Here is a 19,436-nt window from a genome sequence, read left to right as displayed (position 1 = left end):
CTGGGTGAACTGTACCTTTAAGAGGAATGTTCCGTGTTCAATACGTTAAGCTCAATCTACAACATTTGCGGCATGACGTTGTGGCATTGACGTACCACAAAAATATGACTCCTCCCTCGTTAATAAAAAACTAAAATAACGGTACAGTAAGGCAATATAAACATGAAAATAAACACCATTTCAAAAGGATGTTAACATGATTTTAGTGCGATCACTCAGTGATTACTTGGGTTGCGTTGTCATGACAACAAAGGTATTATATTAGATATAACCTAGTTGTGACCAAGTTATTTCCCCAAGTCGCAAAACATGTATAATGTTTATGTCTTGTGGCTATACTTTTTAAACTGTGTATTTCAATGCAAACGGACTGGCTCCATTCATTTCCATTGTAAGGGCCTCACTGTAACCACATTTTTTCTGGGTTTTTTTAATTAATGAGTCAACAATATTTTTTGTGGTATTCAACATTATACCACAAGCACTACTGATTGAGCTGAACTTGTATTGAACCCGGAATATTCCTTTAGGATGCACATTAATGACAATATTTCCATGAATTTAAGTAATAATTGAAAGTGTTCACTTTAAATTTTGTAATGATTATAACACACCAAACTGAATTAATAACATATGGTTACTTAGAGGAATATTCTGTGTTCAATACAAGGTATGCTCAGTCGACAGCATTTGTGGCATGATGTTGATTACCACAAAAATTAATTTTGACTCATCCCTCCTTTTCTTTAAAAAAAAGCAAAAATGGAGTTTACAGTGAGGCACTTACAATGGAAGTGAATGGGGCCAATTTTTGGAGGGTTTAAAGGCAGAAATGTGAAGCTTATAATTTTATAAAAGCACTTACATTCATTATTCTGTCAAAACTCGTAATTTTTGAGCTGTAAAATTGTTTAAATCGTAATTTTTACAGTCAATTTAGGGTTTTATGGTTTGGTGACATTACATCGTCATGGCAACAAAGTTGTAAAATTAGTTGTTTTTTTTTTTTTAAAGAAAAGAGGAATGAGTCACATTTTTTTTGTGGTGATTAACATTATGTCACAAATGCTGTCGATTGAGTTTCACTCGTACTGAACCCGGAATAACCCGTTTGATTGAATTGATGATTAAATATACTAAAAGAAGTATACAAAAGATCATAAAAAACATTTATTTAAATTCTTAAACAACACACACACATACATACAAAATGACACAACTCTTGAAGATATTTGGCACCAAACTGCATGAGAACATGACAAATCTCACGTTTACACAAGGGGTGTGAAATTCCAAGAGTGGAGCAACAGTACGCGTGTGTGTGTGGGCATGAAGTAATTAAGAGGACTTAAACCAGGTGAGGAGAACTCCCACACACACACACACACTCCAGCGTTTGCTTCGGTAGTTTGACGATCATTTGACGATCTGGGGCTTTATGACAGCAGTGTGATGAGCGCATCCAGAAACTTGCCCCGGTCCTCCATCTTTAGCTCAATAACTGCAGAGAGAGAGAGAGAGAGCGAGCAGAACATCTTCACTTGACCTGTACAATATGTTGACATAAGCACACATGTACATGTGAACATGCATGTGTTTTGGGGTTTGGCAGAGCTGAAGGTATTTGACACCAAACTGACAAAATCCATGGGAAAACGGTCCCAGATCCTCACAGAACCACTGTGTGAAGAGATCTGCATGTGTCAGTTGTGTAGCAGGTGTGCATGTCACACAAATGTTAACAGTGTTAATATTGCACTATTAACAGAACACTAAAACTACTCCCTTTATTAACAAAATGTATTACACAGCTCTCTGGAAGACTACATTCTGATTGGTCAATAGCGCCATCTAGCGGTTTGATATTGCTCGGTAACAACCGCAGATCCACATATCAGACTGCTCATTCAGGTATTACGAGTCATCATTCCTTTTTCTCGGCTCACAGTGCAATCTCTACAAGTAAGCTAATAAAATAATTTCAACGCAAATCAATGATCATTGTGATTTACTTATTTGGCAAGTAGTCTTGTAATATGATACACAATGAGCAGTCAGATGTTCATTAAATCACAAAATAAACACCAACATAACTCAGACACAAACCGGAGGTTGATTTCAGCTGCTGAGCGATTTATTTCTTCTAACATACTTATATAATTTCAACACAAATCAATATTTTATGTCCATGTACTTACTTAAGCAGGATAATGTATAGTCAGACGATTGTTATCGTATCACTCCAACAGGGTGATACAAGAGTCCTATGCTTAGCGTCAGGGTTCTGATCACCATATCAGGGTATATTTTGCGATAACCAGCTGACTGTACATTATCCATTACGTATTAAATTATTCATTAAAAGTTATTAAAACTTAATTTCACGGCTCCCTGGAAAAGTCTGATATTTCTGAATTATGCCCGCACATCCAGGGATAGTGATATTTCACTGGTCATCCGGGTATTGCGAGTCATCTTTCCTACTTCTCATTATCACTCTGTGATCTAAACAAGTAAGCGAATAAAATATTTTCTAATAAAATCTCGTATAAAGTTTATCCAAAGGTTTGACAAAATTGGCTCAGATCATCTTAAATACAGTCACCAAAATTGATGTATTTTTGCTGTACAATTCTATTCTATAAAAGAATAACGATTCTCTAGAAATGATCAAATAAAAACCATCATTAACTAGTTAGTGTCTAAAAAGTTCCCTTTTACATATGTAACCTGCTACATCATTTTGAGACTCTTTGACTAGACACTACGTTTTATGCACTATTGTGAGAAGTGGTGGCCAAAAATATTGGCACCCTTGGTAAATGAGCAAAGAAGGCTGTGAAAAATATGTCTTTATTGTTTATCCTTTTGATCTTTCATTCAAAATATTCACAAAAATATATCCTCTAATGGATATCAAACAATTGCAAACACAACACAACTTTTATCAAAAAACAAATATTTTTGTCAAATATATGTGTGGCACAATTATTGGCACCCTTTTATTCAATACTTTGTGCAACCTCCCTTTGCCAAGACAACAGCTCCGAGTCTTCTCATATAATGCCTAATGAGGTTGGCAAAGGATCCGAGACCATTCCTCCATACAGAATCTCTCCAGATCCTTCAAATTCTGAGGTCCACATGGTGGACTCTCTTCTTCAGTTCACTCCACAGGTTTTCTATGGGGTCCAGGTCAGGAGACCGAGAAGGCCATGGCAGAACCTTGATTTTGTGGTCAGTGAACCATTTTTGTGTTGATTTTGATGTGTGTTTTGGATCATTGTCTTCCTCGAAGATCCAATCATGGCCCATTTTAAGCTTTCTGGGTGAAATATTTTTTTATCTGTTGATATTTGATAGAGTCCATGATGCCATGTATCCGAACCATATGTCCAGGACCTTTGGCACAAAAACAGCCCCACAACGTTAAAGATCCACCACCACATTTAACCGTAGGTATGAGGTACTTTTCCTATGGCTACCTCTCTGTGTGCACCAAACCAGTCTCTGGTGTTTGCTGCCAAAAAGCAGTAGTGTCTGGCAAACTGAAGGTGCTTGAGTTTGTTGGATGAGAGCAGAAGCTTTTTCTCGAAACCCTCCCAAACAACTTGTGATATAGGTGACATCTGATTGTAGTTTTGGAGACTTTCTGACCCCAGCTATGATCCTTGGAGAATTTTTGGCCACTCGAACCATCCTTCTCAGCGTGCTTGGAGACAACGTGTCCTCTTCCAGGTCGATTCTTTTATTTTATTTTTCTCACCAATTTGGAACGCCCAATTCCCAATGCGCTCCATGTCCTCGTGGTGGCGTAGTGACTCTCTTCAATCCGGGTGGCGGAGACCGTCAATCCGCACATCTTATCATGTGGCTTGTTGAGCGTGAGACCTAGCACGTGTGGAGGCTTTGCGCTACTCTCCACGCCATCCACGCACAACTCACCCCACCGAGAGCGAACCACATTATAGCAACCATGAGGAGGTTACCCCATGTGACCCTACCCACCCTAGCAACTGGTTGCTTAGGAAGCCTGACTGGAGTCAATCAGCACGCCCTGGATTCGAACTTGTGACTCCAGGTGTGGTAGTCAGCATCTTTACATGCTGAGCTACCCAGGCCTCCTTCCAGATCGATTCTTAACATCTCCAGTTGATTGGAACTTTTTAATTATTGCCCTGATGGTGGAAATGGGTATTTTCAATGTTTTAGCTATTTTCTTACAGCCATATTCCATTTTGTGAAGCTCAACAACCTTTTGCCGCACATAACTTTATTCTTTGGTCTTACCCACTGTGATAGATGACTAAGGGAATTTGGCTTGTGCGTTACTTCATATTTATACCCCTCTGAAACAGGAATTCATGGCTGAACAATTTTATGTTCCTAGTCACTCAGGTGTACTAAAAAAATAAAATATGAAAACATACTTCAGATATATTTTACTCATAAGAATTTCTAGGGGTGGCAATAATTGTGCCACACATATATTTGACAAAATTTTTTGTTTTTTGATCAAACTTGTGTTGTGTTTGCAATTGTTTGATATCCATTAGAGGATATATTTTTGTGAATATTTTGAATGAAAGATCAAAAGGATAAACAATAAAGATATATTTTTCACAGCCTTCTTTGCTCATATTTACCAAGGGTGCCAATATTTTTGGTCACCACTGTAGTTTTTATAGAATTCCCACCCTTTTTGACCAATTAATTTCCATTACTTTTCCATTTTTCCAGGCATTTGTGATTACTGGATGCAGATTTAAATATATATATATATATATATTTATTCAGAACGATTTGCAAACCATTTCTACTAACTCAGTAAAAAAAAAAAGAACTGATTCAAATAGAATGATTCACAGACAAATTGGACATCACTTTGGCTTACAAGCAAGTTTACCTCAAAATGAGTATTATAAAATTTATGAAATATTTGAGCAAAAAAAACAATTATAATAAATGTTATATTTTATATTATATATATATATATATATATATATATATATATACACATACACACACACACACACAAGTTTTCATGATTTTTATTTTATTAATTTCCATGACTTTGCTAGGTCTGAAAAAGACATTTTAAAATTCCCGGATATTTCCAGATTTTTATTGACGGTGGGAACCTGGTTTACAGAAAGCTTTCTAACTATATTCTTATGCTTTTACAACAAAACATTGTGATGTAATCATTTAAATGCTTTCCTTTTTCCTTTTGTGCATAAAACTGTAAATGTGTCTCTGGGACAGAGTGACTCCAAATGATAGAACAGGTCACATTTATAACCTATAATATATCTAACGGAAACATAAAGTTCAAATGCACTATATTTTAAACGTTATTTGTCATCTACGAATTTACATTAACTCTTCAGGAAAGTTTTTCTATTTTTATTATCATTGAAAAATCAAATCAAAACTCTTTGCCACACAAACCAGTGTTCAAAACGGCAGACAGATATCAGTAAAGCTCTGGGCTGTTCTGCCCCTTAGTGGTTCATACAGGTGCCGAGTGATGATTGTGTGCGCGGTTACTTACTTGATGTGTCAAAATGATCATGTAGAGTTCTGGAGCTGGTGCGCTCAGCCGCCTTTTCAAAAGCCCTGCCAAAGAAACTACAGAAAGAAAATACTTAAACTTAATGTACTCCAGTAAATGCATGAACTTTAATCTGAGAACAAACATAGAAGGGGTGCTTGTACCATCTCTGTATCAAAACAATCCAAACTCACTTTTTCTTGTCGGAAGTATCAGACTCTGGTGGAATTCCCAGGACGATCACAGTTCCCTTTTCAACATCCAGAGGAGCGGCCATTATCAATGGCAAAATTTTACAACGCTTATTTCTCGTCTAAAACAAAAAACACACATGTGAGAACTGGCATGTCAAACCTGTACACGTGCTGACCTCCACATTCCTTTTGTAACCAGGTAAATTTATTAATCACTTTAATGGCAAAGATCATGACAAACTCCAACTATGATTGTTTTTTTTAGTATTGAGCATTAAGTATCTAAACCATCTGGTCAAATAAAGATAATAAAACACAGAATCTATTGGACTACAAAATAAAAACAAAACAAGAAATAAGATTGAGGCACGCAAGCTGTTTTTTTCGTTATACTTACAGAGCAGACGAAAGCTTTGAGCAGATACTTGCAGAGCAGAGTCAATGCCAGAGGTTTGGAGAAGAGCTTCACATCTGGTGTTCCCTACAGACAGGAAAAACATTCTTCACTTAGGTTACAACAGTAAGAGAGATGTAAAACACTTTCATCTCAGGAACTTCGGACTCGATAATGTAAAATGAAGATATTAGTATTAATCGGTGCTGATATTTGATTTTAAAACTTTCGTTATCTGCAAAAATTGATGCAGATAGTTCTATTTTATTCCTCCGTGTTCCTCTGTGGTCGGTGCTGGAGGATTGTACAGTTAGAACTTGGTTCTACAATATAACAGGAACCTCTAGAGATGAAATAAACACTGACTTACAATATTAATCCATATTTTTATCCTCACTTCAATGCATATTTGGTTATTTTGATTACAGAGTTACTGCTTAATTTAAGACCTTTTTAAGACCAACTAAAGAAAATTTAAGGAATCAATTGAAGGGAACACAATACGCCAATATGTTCTGTTAATGTAAATGTCTAGGGAGCACATGAAGAGTCATATGTATAGCAACACTTCAAAGTTTAAAAATGCAACTTTCAATAGATCTCCATTAACTCATTTTATCTTATTTCTGACAAACATTTCCCCCATTTCTCCAACTTATCTATCGCCTGTCAATCGAACTACATCTCTAAACTGTGAGATTCAGAAAAGGTGCATCTGCTCATGATTGCCAAGTTCTTCAACGGTTACTGAGATGAAGCGGCACATACCGCCACCTACTATATACTGTTCAATTAATATTTAGCGATCTAATCTAAGCCACGTGACACAGAAATTAGGCATACTCTTCACTTTAAAATGACAAACGCAATGAGAAAACAATCCCTCGTGCACATTTAATGCCATGACCTTATGAATTTTAGACATGTTGCTCTGAATTAAGAACTTTTTAAGGCCTTAATTTGAGGAAGGACAAATTAAGACCTTTTTAAGACCTGCGGAAACCCTGGATTAGATAAATCAAGAGTTTCATAATGAAGCCAGGGTGTGAAAAGAAAAATGCGACAATATAGAAACGTGCACCGTCAGCACATACATTGCGTCTCCGACTCCATATCATGTGAATAATAATGCAATAACCATATCTGGTGACAAAGCTTAATTTGCTTAATATTTTATTATAGAGAATTATCACAAAGTCCATTTTTATGCACCAAATCTTAAATTATTTTCTGGTTATTGGGATGTTGGTTGCACAATGAACTGCATTTGGGATTTTATTCATTCATTCATTAATATCTTCTCGCCTCTATGTCTGTGGCCATCATAGTAAAGAAAAGCTAAGAAAGTTTTGTAACATTCTATTAATCGATTTTAAAAACTATTGGCCCAATTATCGGTTATCAGCCTGTTCACCACCTTAATCATCGTATGGGCAAAATCCACTCTCGGTCAATCTCTAGATATATGATAACAAACCTCCATTAAATGACAGTAAAGGAAAGGTCCCTGTGACAGTATGAGGTTTGTGCAGATGCAGCTCGCCACCGTCTGCTGAATGGCCTTCAGTTTCTTCTTCGCCAGATCGATACCTAAATGCAACCGCTCCAGATTACTCCTGCAGAACAAAAGAAAAGTTATTTCGTAAAAACTGATTTGAATGATCCCGATATTGATCCTTAAAATCCCCATATCGATTTTTTTACTTTTATATCTATTAAAATAAACAGCAATTGAACTGCGTAGTTTGGGCCCTGGTGTTAATTAAGGTTCCTACAAAATGAAAACAGCATTGGCGGAGAGAAAATTTCTTTCATATGTAAGCAAAATGGACATTAAAACTGAAATACACCAAAATCACTCAGAATTGAATTCGATTTGTATCAAAATCAAATTGAAAACTTGTGAATAGGAATCGAATCAAATCGGGAAATCTGTATCGATATACCCAGCCCTACTAAAATACATAAACTACAAAGCCATTTAAAGTTTTCAATCAATGAATTTCCATGACTTTTACACATCCTTTCCCATCCTTTTTACAGTGCTCTCCAGTTACTACTGGTGTTCCACAGGGAACTGTCTTGGGCCCTTTATTATTTATAATCTATCTTCTACCTCTCAGCTATATTTTTAGGAAATTTGGAATCCACTTTCACTGCTATGCAGATGACACCCGGCTCTATCTGTCCACCAAGCCAAATTCTTCTCTCCCACCGTCTTCCCTTCATAACTGTTTACTTGAAATACAGTCATGGTTTTCTTGCAACTCTCTCAATCTCAATAGTAATAAAACTGAGGTTCTTCTTGTAGGTACTAAAAAAAGTTTTGCTCTGACCATTGACAATTCCACTGTCCTTCCCTGTTTGAAAGATAAGAGTCTGGGTGTCATTCTGGATAGCACTCTTTCTTTTGAAGCACATGTAAATAATATTACCCGGTCTGCTTATTTCCACTTACGCAACATAAATCGTCTTCGCCCCTCCCTCTCAACTCACAGCATTGCCACTCACGTACATGCTCTGGTCACATCCCGCTTGGATTATTGTAATTCCCTTCTATTTGGTCTACCACAAAAACTTCAGCATAAATTACAGCTGGTACAAAACTCAGCTGCACGGATTATTTCACAAACCCCTAACTCTGTCCATATAACTCCTATTCTCCAACAACTTAACTGGCTTCCTGTTAAATTTCATATTGATTACAAGATTATGTTATTGACCTTCAAGGCTCTTCATAGCCTAGCACCTTCCTATCTTCTCCATATATATTCTCCTACCCGCACTCTTAGATCCTGTTCCTCTCTCTCGTGATACCTTCGGTACGTCTGACTTCTATGGGGTCCGGATCCTTTAGCAGTGCTGCTCAACGACTCTGGAACTCTTTATCGCCAGATATCCGTAATTGTGATCGTCTTTCCACTTTCAGGTCCCTCCTCAAAACCCACCTTTTTAAATTAGCTTACTACAAATAACTCTTATTTATGAAGGTATTTATTCCTATGATAATGCTAATGTTTTATTTGTGATTTTAGATTTTTATTTATCTTTTATGTTCTCATTGTAAACTTGATTATGTCTGTAAGGTGTCCTTGAGAGTCTTGAAAGGCGTCTATAAATAAAATGTATTATTATTATTATTTCCAGTAGTTTTTGATTAGAGGGCAAATTGTTTTTGTTTTTTAATCATTGTGCTTCAGAGTGATTCGCTAATGTTTTGTGAAGCAGTTCAACTAATTCACTGAAAATAACCAATTCATTAGAATGATTTGCTCACACATGGGTCAACACATGAGTATGCGAGCAAGTTAAACAACAAAAGGTCAATGTAGGAGCAATATCCACCCTATGAAATGATTAACTGCAGAGCAAATCTACAAAAATGTACGTTCACTATAAAAATTCCCATAACCTTAAGAATTTACATTTATTTCCACAACCTATTCAGTCCTGTAAAGTGCACATTCCCTGACTTTCCAGGATTTCCATGATCGTAGGAACTCTGTAGGTTCAGTCATACCTGGACAGACAGTCCAGAGCTTTGATGAAGTTGTCTGCTGGCGTTTCATCCTTCTCAATGTTTTCCAGCAGGGCGGCAGCGGCGTGAACTACATCACCGGCCAGAAAACGATTCTTAAAGCCAAAGTGTACACCAAATGTCTGAACACGAATATCTTTCATGCTGATGTAGAAAAATTAAATAAATAATTAAACATAACACATAAGTTAAAAACCACTCATGAATGCTTTATCTTATTTACTAACAACTATGTATTAGAAATATTCTTTTGACTGTCTCACCCAAATTTATTGGCCGATTCCTCGATGACTTCACGCAGGTTCTCTTTGATCGACATATCCATGGAGTTAAACTTCTGCCGCACCTGCTTGAGTGGGAGACTAGAGAATAAAACGATAATTAATATAAAAGTCTGTGTGCTAAAACCTGAATGAATGAGCCACGTTTGAAAACGTGCTCATATATCAATGCCTGGGACAACACAAACCAATAAAATAACAAACAGCAATAGAAATTAACTGTAAGAATTTGTTTGTTCAGATGTTTTGTAGAAATTGAGATTCTTAGTCCCGAAGCGCTCTTTACCGTGGTAAAATAACATCTGCAATATGATCAAAGAAACCAATGTTAAATAAGCAATTTTATTTTCCACTAATAATCAGAAAAGGCCACTCTTCTGCCGAGTATTACAGTTTATCTATAGTTTAACTACAGGCTGAATATGGTTGCCAACAGTCACACAAGAACCAATGGCTTTAATACACATTAATATCCACTCACCCCATGTCTGCCAGGAACTCCTGCAGTTTCTTCTGTCCATTCATGGACCAAAGTTTAAAGCTGCAGGAGGTGTAGCAGGAGTTACAGATGCTCTCATACAGAGACCAGTGCTGATACAAAACTAAACGCAGACTAATGGACACGGTCAAGGGTCATAACAATACACACCTTTATCAGGCTTGTTCAGAATTGCACACTACCTATTATTATTATTTTATTTTTTTTTACAGAAAATAGTATGCAATGTTTACAATGTACAGAATGCAAATGTTCAGAATGGCATACTACTTACTGCATACTATTTTCTTTTTAAAAATGCTTAGTATGCCATTCTGAACACCTGCATTCTGTACACTGTAAGCATACTACATTTATTTTTAGAAATGGCATGTTTACACTGTAGTTTTTTTTTAAATAGTATGGAATGCATAAGTGATATTCTTCATTTTCCAGAACATGCAGTATACAACTATGGCACACTGCATATTACTTCACACTATAACCTTCTATTTTTAGTGTGATGAATGAACAATAGTAATATCAACCGTGATTTAACCATCTACGTATAGATTATTTAAAGGGATAGTTCACCCAAAAATGAAAATTCTCTCATCATTTACTAACCCTCATGCCATCCCAGATGTGAATGACTTTCTTCAGCTGAGAGTAAAAAAAAAAAAAAAAAAAAGAAATATAAATATATATATATTTTTTAGAATATTTCAGCATTTCTTGGTCCATACAATGCAAGTGAATGGTGATCAGACCTTTGTAGCTCCAAAAATAACAAAGGAAACATAAAAGTAATCCATAAGACTCCAGTGGTTAAATCCATATCTTCAGAAGCGATATAAAAGGTTCCAGTGAGAAAAAGAACAATATTTAAATATTTATTTACTCGAAATCTCCACTTTAACTTTAAGATGTGAAAATGAAACATGTGACTTTCAAATGTAAAAGTGAAAGTGGAGATTTAGAGTAAAAAATAAATTAAATATTGATCTGTTTCTCACCCACAGCTATTATATCGCATCTGAAGTTATGGATTTAACAACTGGATTCATGTAGATTATCTTAAGGTTTACTTTTTGTGTGATTTTTGGAGCTACAAAGGTCTGGTCACCATTCACTTGTAATGTATGGACCTACAGAGCTGAGATATTCTTCTAAAAATCTTCGTTTGTGTTCTGCCGAAGATGAAAGTCACATCAGGGATGGCATGAGGGTGAGTAAATGAGAGAATTTTCTTTGTGGGGTGAACTAACCCTTTAATTTGACTGCCAAAAGTTGACTTTTTATACACAAAATAACTATTTTAATAATAAACATTATTATTCAGATGATAACTGGATGCCCCTCACTGCAATGTAGTGATGTGAAGAGACAATGTGGCATACTACCGTTTGAAACAATAAACGGTGCATACTATGTACATTTTCAAGTACTATTTTTAAGCACCCGTGCAGTATATAAACTACACTGTATGCAGAATACTAATACTGCCTTCTGAACACACTCACACACAAAACCAACATAACGCAGTTCAGGATACTCGTATTCAAATGAGATCCTCATGCAGTCAATGGAGAGCGAGTTTTCTTCATCCTCGTTTCTATGGTTGTGTCGGGACACGTGACGCTGCAGAGTAGCGATGTCCGTCACATATTTCATGCTGTATGACACAGTTAGAAATGCAGTTTATTTTTAAATGTATTGGTTTAAACATCTTTGTTGTTCTGAATAAATTGTTGGGAATATATGCCAAGAGTGAGATTCTTACTGTGGAATTTTGTCATGAACCCACTGATCAGTCAGTCCAAGAACGCTCCACCTGTCAACAAGTTTTTAAGTTGTGCAGAAAGCAAATCATCAATTATTCCTGAAGTCTACAGTTTTATTATATATATATATATTAATTAGACTTTTTTTTCTGGTTTGCAAAGCACCGAGTTTACAAAGGTGCGGAGTAATTTAAGTTCTCATAAATGTAATTATGTTCTTGTTCAAGAGAGCATTCGATTGGTCAAATATTCTGCACCACTTACTGTATAGTAGTCATCATTCTTCCTGGGACACTAATCCCGGAAGAGAGAGACTGTATATTTAAATGCGTAAACATGTTGAAAGTGAACTGTCAACCATACAGCTAATAAAATGTCTAAAAGCCACAAAACTAATTTTGATTTTGTGTGGTCCAAAGGTAGATTGATATAACCGATTATTCGGTGCCGATATTTGCTTTATGGAACTATCGGTTCTCTGCAAAAATCTGTGCCGATAGTTGCAAATATTTAATAAAAAAAAAAAAAAAAATCCTCTGTGACCGGAGCTGGAGAATTTTGCAGTTAATTCTACAGTATAACAGCAACTTTTAGAGGTGAAATAAAAACAATCACCGACACCTCGTGGGGATTCGCTGTAACAAACGTTCATTGATAATATTCATTCATATTTTTATCCTCACTTTAATGCATATTTTGTTATTTTAATTAACCAATACATAGAAACGTGCACATCAGCACATACATCATACAGGAGATGACATATCTAGAAAAACAAAAACAAAAACAAAAAAACAACTCATTTATAAATCCTTAATCTGGTGAATATAGGATATAAAAAGGTTAGTTTGGTAAATACTTAGAGCCAAGTCTCCGTCATTCCAAAATAAGTAAGTGTATTCCAGGCTTGTTTATAATTAAAAGTCTGCATTATACACCAAATATACATTTTTTGATTGTTATAAGGATTTTGGTTGCACAACAAACTAGAGGTTGACTGATAGTGGATTTTGCCGATACCGATAAGTAAGTTGGTGGAAAAGGCAGATAACCGATTAATTGGCAGATAGTTTTATAAAATGGATCTATATAATAATAAAAAATATTGTATTCTTTCCTTACTATAAAGGGCATGGACATTGAGGCTGCAAAATGAATAAAACCCCAAAAGCAGTTTATTGTGCAACCAAAATAACCAGAGAAATTACGATTTGGCGCATAATGCGGGACTTTTTAAACAAGCCCAAAATACACCGCGGACTTCTATTTTGAAATTACAGAGATTTGGCTCCATTACAATAGTCTTCTTTAGATTCACCAGATGAAGAGTTTTGTATGTATATATTTCACCAGATGAGGTTTATTGACAAGGAATAAATAAAATTAGGGGGAAAAATAAAAGTATCGGCAACTATTGGCGTATATATATTTTCCAATAACCGATAGTTCCAAATAGCAACAATCAGTACCGATTAATCAGTAAACCTGATATATCCATCTACCACTACAAACTACATCTGTGAATTTGTTCCTTTTGGACTCTTATCGCCTCTATGTCTATGTCCGTCATGATAAAAAAATAAAGAAATATATTTATACATTTTATAAATCGATTTTAAAAACTATCAGCCATTTAATTGGTTATCTGTCTTTTCCACCACCTTAGTTATCATATCGCCAAAATCCACTATCGGTCGACTCTATTATGGTCTTTAATATCCATATTATCGTAGCATGATGCTCACCACAGCATGTCTTTGGTGTCTTTAGACATTACCCAAGCCAACTCAAACATCACCATCGCTGCCTGTAGAACACAGAATAAACACAGATCATGTTCGTTCCCTTCAACAAACTCTGAAGAAACTGTAGCTTATTTGCTATATAATCAGTAACAGTATTACTAAGTAAATAAAATCACTTATATAGAAGGTGCACTTAACTTTTGAAGACTTCAGTTATATCAGTGGTCTTAAAAAAGCTGTTCTATTCTTCATAGTCTCTTTAAATGTTGAGATCACATGACCAGCCAAACACAACTCATTTTATCTTGGTAACCACCCTATTATAAGAGTCCTATCGTATCATTCAGCAAAATATAAAAGCTAATGTGAAAATAAGACATAACTGTAACTAAATTTTTTAAAAGATATTTTTCAGAGAAATTGTTACTTACAGATGTTCCATGGAACTCAAATTGCTCATAGTCAAACAGAATCTCTCTCCTGCCAACACAAGCAAACTTGAATGTCAAACAACTTGAATGAATACAAAAATTCTTGTTATGGAATGAGCATTATGACATTTGTTAATTAATGACCTGCGAGCTTCCCATTCACGTCGAGCACGTTGCTGCTCTATTCTCCTTTCCAATGCACCCTGAAACAAGAAACGCAGACTTTAAAGCGGCTTAACAGGTTTACTGTTCATTTAAAAACCCAGTGTGACAGAGCAATATTTGCTCAACCAATAGCACGAGTTTAAGGTGTGACTATCGTTTTGACCCAATGAGCTTGGTTAAACCATGGGGGGTACATGCCTCATCATATCGCCTCCGTTTCCCAGAAGGCTCTGCGCTGCCATCGCTCTCATTGCCAGAATCATCTCCATCACCTTCTTCATCCTCATCATCATCACGGAAGATGTCATCGTAGGACGGAATGCCAAGATCATCGTCTTGCTTTATCAGGAGCTTAATCTGTTGACACAATTTGATGCTATTGTATGTTGCATTTCAAGTAAAAAGATAATTCATAAACTTTATATTTGGTAAAATACTGATGTATGTTTGTACCTGAGTGTCATTGTAGACGTTGACAACATCAACAGGTCTGTGTGCATCACAGATGAAGAACACAGAGTCTTCCTCAGGCTGAAGAGTCTCCAGAAGGTCCACATTTGCCCCACAGTTTATCAAAACAAAATATTGGTACTAAAAACAAAAGGTACCAGGACAAACAAAAAATGGTTGTAGATTTGAATCCAAATCCCAAGGACTGTTCAACAAGAAACAGTTTAAAATATACAGCTCTGGAAAAAAGAGACCACTGCAAAATAATCAGTTTCTCTGGATTTTCTATTTATAGGTATGTGTTTGAGTAAAATTGACATTTTTGTTTTATTCTATAAAGTACTGACAACATTTTACCCAAATTTCAAATAAAAATATTGTCATTTAGAGCATATATTTGCAGAAAATGCAACTGGTCAAAATAACACAAAAGATGCAGTGTTTTCAGACCTCGAATAATGCAAAGAAAACAAGTTCATATTCATTTATAAACAACACAATACTAATGTTTTAACTTAGGTAGAGTTCAGAATTCAATATTTGGTGGAATAACTCTGATTTTCAATTACAGCTTTCATGCGTCTTGGCATGCTCTCTACCAGTCTTTCACATTGCTGTTGGGTGACTTTACGCCACTCCTGGTGCAAAAATTCAAGCAGCTCGGCTTTGTTTGATGGCTTGTGGCCATCCACCTTCCTCTTGATCACATTCCAGAGGTTTTCAATGGGGTTCAGGTTTGGAGATTGGGCTGGCCATGACAGGGTCTTGATCTGGTGGTCCTCCATCCACATCTTGATTGACCTGGCTGTGTGGCATGGAGCATTGTCCTGCTAGAAAAACCAATCCTCAGAGTTGGGGAACATTGTCAGAGCAGAAGGAAGCAAGTTTTCTTCCAGGATAACCTTGTACGTGACTTGATTCATGCACCCTTCACAAAGACGAATCTGCCCGATTCCAGCCTTGCTGAAGCACCCCCAGATCATCACGATCCTCCACCAAATTTCACAGTGGGTGTGAGACACTGTGGCTTGAATGCCTCTCCAGGTCTCCGTCTAACCATTAGATGACCAGGTGGAGGATCGTGATGATCTGGGGGTGCTTCAGCAAGGCTGGAATCGGGCAGATTCGTCTTTGTGAAGGGTGCATGAATCAAGCCAAGTACAAGGTTATCCTGGAAGAAAACTTGCTTCCTTCTGCTCTGACAATGTTCCCCAACTCTGAGGATTGGTTTTTCCAGCAGGACAATGCTCCATGCCACACAGTCAGGTCAATCAAGATGTGGATGGAGGACCACCAGATCAAGACCCTGTCATGACCAGCCCAATCTCCAGACCTGAACCCCATTGAAAACCTCTGGAATGTGAATTTTTGCACCAGGAGTGGCATAAAACCCTCCTATAAATAGAAAATCCAGAGAAACTGATTATTTTGCAGTGGTCTCTTTTTTCCAGAGCTGTATAGTTGATACACAGACCGATTTATCGGTTTTACAGATTAAACGTCCCAGTTGCTTTTTGGAGCTGTATGTTATCTATGCTGATGTTTTTTTATTTCTCTGTTACACTGCAGCCAGCGCTGGAAGATTCCTCAGTTCTTATAACAGCGGCAAGGTGAAATAAAAACAAAAACTGACACCTCGTGGGGATTTGCTGACTGTATCCAAATCTTTCATCATTGGCAATATTCATTAATATTTTTATCCTCATTTCAATGCATATTCTGTTGTTTTGATAGGATAATCAAGTGTTGTAAATTGAAGCGAAGGCATGCACAGAAAAATGTGAGTATACAGAAATGTGCACCATCAGCAAAAACATTGTCTCTCCAATTTGACATCTTCTTAATATTAATCCTTATTCCTCATAATCAAACCTCATCTGGTGAGATATACACACATATACAGTACATATGTGTATACAGTATATTAAACTCCTCATCTGGTGAATATATAGGGTATTAAAAGCAAGGGTGTAGCCAGGAATTTACTTTTGGGTGGGTCTCATAAAAACGGATAGGCCAAGTTTTTGCCCAAATTTTCCTTAACAACAGAGAAGCAGCACATTCAAACAGTTCTTTCAATCTTTCAGAAATCAGAAATATGCATTTTTAAACTATTTTATAAATATATATTTGAAGTCAAAGAATAATCTCTCATATTCTGGGTGGGCCTGGGTCTAATTTGGTCCAGGCCCACCCTTGGCTAAGCCACTGATTAAAAGGCTTAATGTGGTTAATACTAAAATAAAGAGCATTGTTATGGAGCCAGGTTTCCATCATTTCAAGTCTCTGTTAAGCACCAAATATTTTGTTTTTCTGTTTTTATTGGGATTTTGGTTGAACAATGAACTGCATCTGGGATTTTATTACTCTACTCTATGTGGATGTATAGGCTAATTGACAACATTCCCACCCAATCCGTAAAGCAGGTATTTTTGTAGCCTCCGTGTCCATCATGGTAACTTTTTTTATTTATCATTCTACAAATCGACTTTAAAAACTATCGGCCAATAAAATAGCTTATCAGCCTTTTCCACCATCTTAGTTTTCGGTATCTGCAAAATCCACTATCGGTCAACATCTACTACCTAGACAGCATTTTCTGCAACATTTAAACACACCTACAATGCCCAGAAATGCTGTCAAGCTGGGCAGCTAACAACTAGTACTGGCATCAGACAACCCATCTGTACAATTCAGAGCAGCTGTACAGAGACTGTTAAGTGTTTAAAGTACCTGTTCTTTATGTTCCATAAACGCAGTCCCCAAATCCTGCCATCCTGTGACAGGAACCAGTGTGTACTGGACTTGATCACAGTGAAACAGAGCCTGAACAGAATGGACAGAGAAATAAACCATGTAGCATAAACTGGGTAACATGTATCTCATGATCATCTATATGCATGCTTTAAATGTGCAATTGCATTTTTTTTCAACATTTGTTCTGTTCGTCCACAATCTGTGGTCTGCTGTTTTGTGCATTTCATATCAGTGTGCATTGTACAGTGTGAAGCCTCTGTTTAATGTTGCTGTTTTTTTTGTAATTTATCAACATGTATCTATATATTACTAACAGTGTTGTAATGCATTACTACGTAATGAATTACTGTAATTAAAATTACAGTTTCATTGAAAAAAGTAAGGGATTACTCTTAAATTTTTCAGTCATTTAATTACAATTACTTCTAATGTAATTGCATTAAATACAGTATAGACTATAGAGAAATTCTATATAAAACAATAGTGAATTTTAATGTCTAATGTTAAAATATATGTTTTTTTTAATTTAACGCTGCCCCCTTAAATTCTTTGGTCAGTTCATGAATAATTTATTTGATTTTATATTATTTATCGGAAAGAATTAAAAGAACAGTTTCATGTCCATCATTGTATTTTTCATCTAGTCGAGGTTGATAAGGGTTTTAGAAAGTAGTAAGTAATGCAATTACTTTTCAGACATAGTAATTAGTACAGTAACCTAATTACATTGTAGAAGATGTAATTAGTAGTTAGTAACTAATTACTTTTTTAGAGTAACTAACCCGACAGTGATTACTAACCTGCAGCACTTTACATGCACAGAGGGCATCAATGTCAGGGGACACCAGCAGAGCCACTCTCTAAAGACATAAAAACAAGAAAAAAATATTAAAGTTAACTAATAAGTGTGAAGTATGGATATGATTGTAGTATTACCAATTTCACCAGCAAAACTGTTGTTCAAACTCAAAAGGAAAAAAAGTACTAAAACGCTGAAAATACTATTCTCACATACATTATATATTAGTATATATTATATGCCATATACAATTAAAAACACTAGTATTTAACAATAGGTGACGTGTATACTAGTAGCTATAAATAATCAATAGTATTTAAGCTAGAATTCTTCAAGCAACCAGACACGAACAAAAGTGTTTGTTACTCACCTGATTAACGACAACATCATAAAACTCCTTTCGAATATCGGTCACAAACATATTAAAATTTTTATAAACTTAAAACATATAAAACTATTAATTTGCCGTGTGTTCACGCTTTAAAATCATACCCTTGTTGTTATAAACTACAAATGTCCGTGTTTGATATGTGGCGCCAAATTTGCTCATTAAATATTAAGTACACCCTTGCAAAAATAACCAATAGAATCACGATTTGGAGAGACGGGTGGGAAAATTGTCCAATGGTATTCGGACAGTGGCTGTCCGTTGGTCCAATCGGACACGGTGCAAAACGCCTGGCAAGTTAAAGAAAAACTAGGCACAAATTAATAGAATATAATAACACAGGTATTCACATATTTTTTGGTATGAATATGATCGTTTTGCTGTAAAAACCATGACAAAATCATACAACAAATTTTATACAACACCCAAACAGTGGGGCTGGACCCAAGTTCGAACGAAAGATGTGATTGGCTAAAGC

General features: G+C 36.0%; 1 protein-coding gene across 1 annotated transcript; it reads right to left on the bottom strand.

Moving 5' to 3' along the window:
- Window positions 1-1,169: 1,169 nt before the first annotated feature.
- On the bottom strand, window positions 1,170-19,105 carry LOC127423727 (cell division control protein 45 homolog). The gene is made up of 18 exons (XM_051668263.1): window positions 18,941-19,105; window positions 18,572-18,631; window positions 17,748-17,840; window positions 15,018-15,155; window positions 14,763-14,921; window positions 14,544-14,602; window positions 14,400-14,448; window positions 13,969-14,030; window positions 12,223-12,273; window positions 11,995-12,114; window positions 10,443-10,574; window positions 9,944-10,042; window positions 9,663-9,824; window positions 7,620-7,758; window positions 6,146-6,229; window positions 5,749-5,867; window positions 5,555-5,631; window positions 1,170-1,501 (listed from the first exon to the last, which is right to left on the bottom strand). The coding sequence occupies exons 1-18, from the start codon at window positions 18,989-18,991 to the stop codon at window positions 1,437-1,439; spliced, it is 1,719 nt and encodes a 572-aa protein (XP_051524223.1). The 5' UTR covers window positions 18,992-19,105; the 3' UTR covers window positions 1,170-1,436.
- Between the last annotated feature and the right edge of the window lie 331 nt (window positions 19,106-19,436).

The sequence above is a fragment of the Myxocyprinus asiaticus genome, chromosome 33 (assembly GCF_019703515.2).
Source record: "Myxocyprinus asiaticus isolate MX2 ecotype Aquarium Trade chromosome 33, UBuf_Myxa_2, whole genome shotgun sequence".
Classification (NCBI taxonomy): Eukaryota; Metazoa; Chordata; class Actinopteri; order Cypriniformes; family Catostomidae; genus Myxocyprinus; species Myxocyprinus asiaticus.
Note: the sequence above shows the minus strand (reverse complement) of the source record. Positions and strands in the feature narration are given on the sequence as shown.

Bases quoted from the DNA above. Each gene is read 5' to 3' on its own strand.
- LOC127423727 (XM_051668263.1), bottom strand. From the start codon at position 18,991: ATGTTTGTGACCGATATTCGAAAGGAGTTTTATGATGTTGTCGTTAAT. The intron at 12,274-13,968 runs GTGAGCATCATG...ACTTGTTGACAG, and splicing joins GACACCAAAGACATGCTGTG to GTGGAGCGTTCTTGGACTGA. The intron at 9,825-9,943 runs GTGAGACAGTCA...TTTCTACATCAG, and splicing joins GAATCGGCCAATAAATTTGG to CATGAAAGATATTCGTGTTC.